Here is an 8,973-nt window from a genome sequence, read left to right as displayed (position 1 = left end):
CCTGCTTCGCCCCCCCCCGTGCTCGCGAATTGCCATTGGGCCGCCTGCCCGCCACTCCAGAGGCTTTGCGGCTTGCCATTGGTCGAGAGGGACGTCACGCAAGGGTGGGAGCAGGCGCTGCGGATGGCTATAGGGTCGAGGGCCGTCACTACAGAGGGATGCACCGCCCACTTCGACCGCAGTACTTATTGGAAGCGAGGAAGCAGAGGGGCTGGCCTGTTCCTGTCGCCTTGTTAATCTATTGGTTAAACGGCCTGCCTATCGATGCTCGGCGCGCCTCATCCGGTGGCCGTGGAGATGGTTTTGTGCGACCCAGCTGGGGGAAATAGAGACCCCCCCATTGGCTCTATTGGCTAAAAGTGCAATAGTTGTCCAAGGGCTTATCGTCACGATTGGCTCTTATGAACGTCACTCAGACTGACACCGAATGTCGCATTTCAATTGGTGAAAAGCCGCCGCAGGCGGGATTTCTATTATATTGACTCATTGCTTGAGAACACAGCAACTGCAGCAGGTGTAACGAATCGCCTATTGGTGTTCGACCGTGGAGAGGCGGGGCTTTGTCTCGTAATCCCGTCATCCTATGGCGTATTATTCCTGCCGTTCAAATGAATTGCCCGCCTTCTCGCCCGCCCTCAAAGGGCTTGAAAAACATGAAAAAGCACCAACTCGCAAGGCATGATGGGAGGCGAGAGGCAGTGGGAGCCGCGCAAGGACGCCTGGGGAAAAAAAATGACGGGCTCCTGAGGGAGAGGAGAGCGCAAAGGATTGTGGGCGATTTTGGCCAACCTGCACTTCCGGCGAGGGGAAAAAAGTGCTGTTTTAAAAATATAAAACTGATTTGTGCTTAAATCCAAGGCAAGGACGACGTTTAAAAATTGCCTTAGGCTAAGGGTCTCCAAATCTGGCAACTTTAAGACTTGGCTGAGGAATTCTGGGACTTGAAGTCCACAAGTCTTAAAGCTGCCAGATTTGGAGACCCTTGGCCTGGAGGAAGGAGACCTGGTCAAAACGTTGGCTTCCTTTCCTCTCCAAGCCAAGGCTTATTGCACAAGCCAGCAGGCAAAGTCTTATCCACGCCAGTATTTCTCTGCCTGGCCTCCCTCGCAGGGGTGTTGCTCAGATAAGACAGGGAGATGGCTGAGAAAACCAGGAGAAGCCAATGGATAAAACTTTGCAGCAGGTGGCCCTTGCACCTGCAGCCCTGGTTGCTTTTTCAGCTATGCAGACCAACTCTGCAAGGCAGCTTCGTCCATGAGGACTGGAACCTTGAGGAGGCCATAGTCTCAGCCTCCTTGAAGCGGCTTTGTCCTTTGTTCCTCCATCTGCCTTGGTGCCAAGCCAGATCTTGATCTCCCTGGTCGGCAGCCCAGCTTGGAACAATCTTCCCTTTGTCCTCCTCCAAGGCCAGGGTCTCCGTCTCCCCCTCCCCGAGGCTGGGCTTGGACACCTTCCGAGGCTGCCGTGACGAGGTTCTTTTCCCTTAAGGGAGAGCGGTGGCCTTGCTTGGGCCAAGTCGGGGCAAACGGCCAGACTCGGAGCCTCCCTTTCAAAACGCGCCTTGTTCACCATATCAGGTGGTGCAATCCTACCTGAACAAAATGCCAGGAAACGGAGATGGGTCTTCTGTCCAGCCAACAGGTCTTCTCAGACTCCGAAACAAAGGCTGCCTTCTTGTTTCACCTCTTTCTTGGCTTTTCTTGCAACAGGAGAGGTGAAATGGATGGCTTTGTTTTCAGCTTGGGCTTGTACTTCTCCCCTGCGCTCTTTCAACTTCTGTTCTTTTTTCACCTTTTAGAAATAAATTCCTTATTCAATGGATTGCAAAGGATGCTGCAGCAATACACTGACCTTTCTTCTTCTCGCTGTGGATCTTGGCCAACAGTGACCAAAATAATACTTTTTGGGAGCATGGGAAGAGATAAAGCAATAATCCTTACCTCCCAAAAATTATCAAGATTTTGAATTGCCTAAACTTAACTTTCATAACTTTCTTTTGAAAAAGGAAGAGTTACCCCATAGTATCCCCAGTCTCTGCAGTGGGATGGTCTCCCTTTTCTCTAATAAAGGGACTTTCTTACCGGAGAGGGACCTTCCTTCCTCATGACCTTCAAACGAACAGGGTGACAAGGAGGAGCAGGATTCCTAGCTCAGAGGGTGCAGAGCTGGGAAATTTATAGAGGTGCATTGTTCGCCTTGGCTCCCAGCTGGGTGGGTGAGGCTTTCACAAGTCAAATGCTATAAAAGAGGCAACCTGACCCCCTTTTGCTTACCATCGTGTGCTTCCACCCGGAGCCCAGCCCCAGGGGATGGCAAATGAAGAGAAACGCCCCGATAGGAGGCCGGGAGGGCTGCACCTGAACAGCCCTCCTTATAAGTGGGGTTGAAGGCATACGGATGGGACTTTTGTGATTATTGACCGTGGGTTGCGTTAACCGTCTCTGAACTTCTCAATTGGTTTGACAGTCTTTCCACTCTGGTCTCGAGCTAAGCAAGACTTCCACAGGGTTGAACCACAAGCTGGTGATCCTGACAGTGGGTGCCATCGTTGCTCTATCCATCGCTGGAATCCTAGTGGCGATGTTCCTGGGACGAACATTTTGTCTCCAGGTACCGAAAGGGAGGCAGCAGCTGGACTGACCGATGCTGTTTCTGAACGCGCTAATTAGGACACTCATTAAGAAGGGGCTTGAGAATGCCAGGTTAAAAGAGGGAAGTCACACCCAGCCTCTGACCCAGGAGCCCTATACAGCATGATCAAAACACAGCATCAGCAAAGGCATTGATGGCAACATCCCAAAAATGCACACGCTGTACCAATATTGTGAAGGAGCAGGATAACCCCAGAACAGAGGTGGGGACACTGCACCCCATGTTGGGTTCATAAAACAATCAACCCAAACAGGTTATGATTTCAGTGCCTCTGGGGTGGAGGGAACCACAGTAAGGCATTGCTGCAAATGAAATTAAATAGGATTGTGCCTCGGTGAGTTAGCTGGCCTTTCAGTTGCTCCGCTGGAGGGGTCCAGGTGGAAGGCAGCCTTGAACCCAGATCTGACAGTCTCCCCACTCTTTTTCCCTCCCCATACTTGAAGAGGGCTGCCTTTGGCTCCTCTCCACAAGTTAACGTCCAAAACGAAGCGTCCCTGCCGTGGCTCTCAGCAAATTCGACGAGCAGGGCCTGTCGCCCGGCATTACCTGCGATTTGAGAAAGGTGAGTCACGGCATCGGCTGGAGCTTCGAGGGGTGAACTGGGGTGGTCTCTGCCCTTCCCCCCCCTTTTCTGGCCTAGCCTCATTAATTTATCCAAAGCACCCTGGAAGGATTGAAGGATAGTCTTGAGGGCTTCCCCTTCAGCATCTCCAGAGCAGGGAATTTAAAGCCCTCGCCAACGTGCCTTGTAAGGGCTTGAATTTCTCTCCAGCGCTTGATGGTGTATCACGGCCAGCCGGAAGGGTGTGTCACCCACAAAATGGACCCCTCTGCACTGCTGCCGTCCTGCCAAGAGCTGGAAAGCTTCTTCCAAGCTGTCCTGGTAACACTTTGGGGGTGGCAGGGATGCGACTTAATCCCATTACACAGAGCAGGTGCTCCCAGATGCTCTACGCCCAGCGGTCTCCCAGCTCTGCTTCTCGCCCTTTCTCCAGCACTGGGAAGCAGAGAAATGGGGGTGAAGGGGAGGAGAGGGGTGACCCTGAGCCAAACCTGCTCAACTGGTCCCCAATTCTCTTGCAGAAAAACATCACCATGGGGATCACCGCAGAGGTACAGATGATGGGGACGGGGGCCCTGGTCACTTTGCTTTGCAACAACAAGCCAACATACCTTGTCGGAAGCTCAGCATGTAAGTTGCCTGGACGGGTCAGGGTGGGCAAAACGGGCCTCCCTGTGCAACCCAGGTGTGTGTGTGTGGGGAAAGAACGCCAGGCTGTTTCCCAGCCATAACCCCCCTCCCTTCCTCACTCCAAGAAAGTCAAACCCTTTCTTCTTTTTTAAACTTTTTTCCCCAGTGGCTTTTCAGACAAGCAGAGCTGCTTAGGAGAGAGATGCCCCAGTCCCTTCCTGCTGAAATCTCCCCCCAACCCCGGAAGAGGCCACAAGACGGTTGCACGGCTGTAGAGATCAAGCCACAAGGCGGACCGTCTTCTGCTCCTTTTCCCTTAAAAAATCACTGACTTTGTAGCGCTTAATAAAGAAGCATTTGGTCCGGATAATGTGACTCGGTTAAACCTCTGCGTTTCCAAAGTTCCCAACTCTTAAGAGAGCACTTGGGAAGGCAGTGGGAGTCTGTTCACAGCCACTGATCTTTTAACTGTTCAACTAAAAATAGGAGGCAGTCAGTTTTAGCAGACTTAACGAAGCTTAATCACAGGCAAAAGGGTTTGTGAACTGCAGTTCACCTCATCGGATGCAATTCCAGGGATCTTTCGATGTTTGGCTACCACAACCTCACATGGCTCTCCTCCAGCAACCTTCATAAGCAAAGTTACACTCTATACACTAGTATATAGTTATACAGTATAACTCAAAGTTATAGATCTAGCTTCAGAGGGACAAAATTTCAGCTCAGGGCAAGGTTTACACACCACGTCCGCTGCTTGGGTTTGATCCCCTGGGGATACTTCAGGTTCCTGCTTCAAAGAAACACCCCAGTGCGGAGAAAATTTAAGGGTTTTATTTAAGGGTTGAACCAGAAGCAAAACGCGAAAAGGACCCTCCCACCCCCGCTGGGACCCCACGTCCCTGCAGACAGACAGCTCAGAAAGATTATGGAAACCGAACGTTACCAGGCCACACAACCTGCAAAGTGTGTGGACACAAGGACAAGGAGGGAGTCAGCCCCCTTCCCCCCCCGCTCATTTCTTCTCTTCCTCCTTTTTCTCCTTGTTCTCCTTTGAAGCCTGGGAGGCCAGCGAGCCCATAGCGTTGCGGATGGCCTCGTTGTTGGGGTCCACCCCTGGGAGGTTTTCCAAAACGCTCTGGAGGAATTCCGGGTCCTGCATCACATCATAATCGTCTTCTTCCTGAGGGAGGGAGGGAGGGAGGGGGAGGGGTCACATGATTGGGTTAGTCTGGGACTAGGGAGCAGACCGCCCCCACCCCCCGAAAACAGGCCTTCTGTAAAAGCTGGGTGGGCAGGAGAGGAGGACCGACCCAGGAACACGTACACACCCTGCCAGAATTTCCCCTCCCGCATCGCTGCCGTCCGAGACTTCGCATTTAAAAATAAAAAATGGCTTGGTGAGCTTCCCCCAAGCTGCAACAGCAGCCTTCAGTAAAAGGACGCTGGGCCCGGGGGGATCCTGTCTTATGGGACCGCTCCCCAAGTAATTCACCCTCTGGGTCTGGAGAGGCCCCAGCCTGGCCCCACAAAACTCAAACCTTGGCAGGTTCCGACGTGTCCATGTCAGCCGAGCTCTCGCCCTCCACCGACTCTCCTTGCCCAAACTCTGCAGAAAGAGGAGGGGGGCAGAGGGTGCAGGTCAAGCTTCCCAGCCCTGGACGACGGGTGGCCGTGAAGGACAGTCTGCTGGGATGGCCCCCCTGCTCCCCGCTCACCAGCTCCCTGGAGAGACATCTGCATAGCGTAGGCTATCTGCTCCTCTTCGGTCATGGTGCTGAGGTCCGGCAGACCAGCGCGGCCAAATTCCTGCTGCCCGATGGTCATTTTCAGCAGAGCGTCGTCTGAATCTGAGACACAGGAAAGGAAAAGGGAGAGTCCTGGTTTGGGGGGGGGGGGGGCTGGGCTCTTTGAGGCTGCACTGAGTGAGGGCTGAACGAGATGACTTACCATCCCCGCCCGTGGCAGGAATACCGGCCTCGGCAGCCGATGCGGCAGCTGCTCTTCGAGCCTCTTCCTCCTGACGCTGTCGCTGCTCCTCCATTGACACTCGGAGAGCCTGGAGGGGAGAGGGAAACACATCAGCAGCCCCTTCCCCAGCAATGCTGAATGGCCAGACAGTTTGGCATCCCTTTACCAGAACTCCTTAGACCAGGGGTGTCCAACTGTGGCAACTTAAGGTTTGTGGACTTCAGCTCCCAGAATTCCCCACCCAGCACAGCTGCCTTAGACAACCACGGTTAACGCAGGCATTCTGGGAATTGCAAACCAGGCCCCAAGAGGTTGGAGAAAGCAGCTGGCCTGCCTTACCAGTGCCAGCTCTGGGTCAGCGCTGGGATCCACGCCAAACTCAAAGTCGCTTGCCCCCAGGCCCAGCATGGCTCCTCCCTCTCCAGCCAAGATGGGCGAGCTGATGAGGGCATCGGCCAAGCTCGGCCCAGGAGGCACCGTCACCAGGTGGGAGCCGGTGCCATCTTTGCCATTCAGGGTGTTGATGAAAGCCGTCAGCTTGTCCGTGTTGACCTCCTACAGAGCAGGGGGAGGAGAAGAAAAAGTCAGGGATATCAGCACAAAAACGTGAGTTACGTTACAGCCAACCTTGGGGTCCCTCACCTCTTCTCCAAAATTGATGATGTCCACGTTCACCTTCTCCTTCTTCAGCCGCTTGGCCAGTTTCACCAGCTGTAAACGAAAGATGCGTTTCGAGCGCCAGAGGCATCGGACCCCTTTGAAGGGAGCAACCTGAGCCCAGGAAAGACTCTCCCCCTGAGCATGCTGAGGCTGGAAAGTGGCCTTTCCAGAGGAATCCCAGTGAGGAATGCTGGGACTTGTAGTTCAGTGGCATTTCTGAAGTTTGTATCCGGATTCTATTTAAACTATCCCTCGGGACGGGAGATCCCCTCTTTTCAAAATACGTTGGCAAATGCCAGGAACGCCCTTTGCGTCACTCACGTCCTTCTCGTTGTCTTCCACGGGACTCCCAACGAAGGCAATGATGCGCATTTTGTGGTTCTTCCCCTGGCGGTGCTTCAGAGCCAGCTGGAAAGGAAGGGGAGATTTAGCGGAGGGGCTGTGGCTACTTCCACTCCCCCCCCTCTTCCGGTCCAGCCCGTCGCTTTCTCTCCCTGGCCTGGGTCTCGGCTTCTGCCTGCTGCACCAATGCCCCGAGAGCCTCTTGGCAAACTGCAATCTGAGAGAGACACCTGCCAAGTGGGGCTGCCTAGAAGTTCTCCCTCCTGGTCCCCCTCCTTCACTTACTGGATGATGCCACCCAGTTTTAAGGGCCCGCCTGACACCGGTCCGGGTACTGAGGAGGGAGAACTCCACAGTTTTGCTCAAAACTTTAAAATCTCCCCATTTGACAGTCAGAGCTCAGGTCTCCTAGACGCCAGCGGGCACAGCCAGAGTCCCTCCCTCCCTCCCTGTCTGGGAGGAGACCTGGGATCGGGGGTGGGGCACAGGGGGTCTTACGTGAGCCACTCGGATGCCGGTGCAGAAGGTGATCCTCCCTCTGGGCTGCACCGAATGCAGCTTGGACAGGATGCGGCCCGTGTCCGGTGTCAGCGTGGTCAGCACCTCGCAGTTGCTGCAACAAAGGCGGGGGGGGGGCAGGGTCAACAAAGTCCCCCATTCAAGCAGACCCCAGGGAGGGGGAGGTCTGGGAAAAGCACGGCAAGCAGGGAATAACGGCGGAAGGGTCCTCGGAGTGATCTAGTCCACCCCCTTCCCCAGTTGCTGCAAAACAAACAGGGGGCCAGGCTCAACGACCCCCCTCCCCCCCCCCGGTGCAAAGCAGACCTGGTTTGGGGAAGACGCGGGGAAGACGAGCCAAGCGGGGAACGAGGGCCACACGCTGGGCCAGGGGGCTCGGAGGCCATCCAGCCCACCCCAAGGGCCCCGGGTGCGGGGGGGGGGGCAGGGGAGAGGGGGGGCAGGGGACCCACTTGGCCAGCGTGATGAGCCCCACGTTGTTCTCGGGGTTGGAGCGGGTCTTGGAGTGGCAGACGATGTTGACGGCGTCCTGCTGCGCCTGCAGGCGGGTGGGCAGGAAGTCCCCGTTGCGCATGTACTCGCTGTTGTCCACGCTGCGGGGGGGGCAGAGGGGGGGGTTAGGGGCACTCGGGGAGCCCCCAGGGGCCCCTCCCTCGGCGAGGAGGACGCCCCCGCCCCGGCCGTGACTCAGGGAAACCCGCCCCCGCCCCCGCCCGCCGCTCCCGCCCCGCCCAAGCCGCCCCCCCCTCCCCCCCCCGCTCACCAGACCATCGTGCTCTCCAGCACCATCGCGGCCCCTCCGCTCGCCCCGCCGGCGCCCCCGACTCCGCTTCCTGCGCCCTCTGTCGCTCCGGCCGCCCGGCCGCTGCCGCGCCACCAATCAGCGTCGCGCTTCTTGGCAGGTCGGGGCGCGGGGCATCCCGGGAGGGGTAGTTCTAGCGCCTGCGCGGGGGCTTTCGTGGGCGGAACGCGCAAGCGCCGACTCTACTTTTTTTTTGGTTTAAGGCGTGCTACATACGAGGCTATCCGTATACATCAGAATAGATCTGGAAGGGACCTTGGAGGTCTTCTAGTCCAGCCCCCTGCTCGTGCTGGAGTCCAGTCTGGCTGTCCGGTCTCTTCTTAAAAAATATGTAAACATGTAGGTAAAGGTTCCCCCGCACATGCGTGCTAGTCGTTTCAAAGCCAAAGAGCCGGCGCTTGTCCGAGGACGTCTCTGTGGTCACGTGGCCGGCATGACTAGACGCCAAAGGCGCACGGAACGCTGTTACCTTCCCACCGGAGTGGTCCCTATTTTTCTACTTGCATTTTTACGTGCTTTCGAACTGCTAGGTTGGCAGAAGCTGGGACGAGTAACAGGCGCTTACTCTGTTACGTGGCACTCGGGATTCGACCCGCCAAACTGCCGACCTTCTGATTGACAAGCTCAGCGGCTTAACCCACTGAGCCACCGTGTCCCTTATGTGTGTGTGTGTGTTTGTATACACACACACACATATACATATATATATATATATATATATATGTGCATATGTATGTATGTATAATATATACAAAAACATCTATATCCACGCATGCATGTGTACATGTATTATGGTGATAGCTTATTTGATGCACAGGGACGTTTATCATCCAAGTGG

The 8,973-nt window shown here is 55.4% G+C and overlaps 1 protein-coding gene and 1 long non-coding RNA gene across 2 annotated transcripts; one reads left to right on the top strand and one right to left on the bottom strand.

The window, feature by feature from the left end:
• Positions 1 to 2,362: 2,362 nt before the first annotated feature.
• Positions 2,363 to 4,279, top strand: LOC308675443. Its single transcript, XR_014028124.1, has 5 exons — positions 2,363 to 2,610; positions 3,096 to 3,214; positions 3,425 to 3,535; positions 3,736 to 3,844; positions 4,011 to 4,279. It is a non-coding gene; the product is annotated as an uncharacterized lncRNA (long non-coding RNA).
• A 376-nt stretch (positions 4,280 to 4,655) lies between these two features.
• Positions 4,656 to 8,257, bottom strand: PSMD4 (proteasome 26S subunit ubiquitin receptor, non-ATPase 4). The gene is made up of 10 exons (XM_081340702.1): positions 8,097 to 8,257; positions 7,786 to 7,926; positions 7,313 to 7,427; positions 6,794 to 6,880; positions 6,455 to 6,523; positions 6,152 to 6,367; positions 5,792 to 5,900; positions 5,560 to 5,691; positions 5,383 to 5,450; positions 4,656 to 5,024 (listed from the first exon to the last, which is right to left on the bottom strand). The coding sequence occupies exons 1-10, from the start codon at positions 8,120 to 8,122 to the stop codon at positions 4,857 to 4,859; spliced, it is 1,131 nt and encodes a 376-aa protein (XP_081196828.1). The 5' UTR covers positions 8,123 to 8,257; the 3' UTR covers positions 4,656 to 4,856.
• Positions 8,258 to 8,973: the final 716 nt, after the last annotated feature.

This window comes from Vipera berus (assembly GCF_964194415.1).
Source record: "Vipera berus genome assembly, chromosome: 16".
Lineage (NCBI taxonomy): Eukaryota > Metazoa > Chordata > Lepidosauria > Squamata > Viperidae > Vipera > Vipera berus.
Note: the sequence above shows the minus strand (reverse complement) of the source record. Positions and strands in the feature narration are given on the sequence as shown.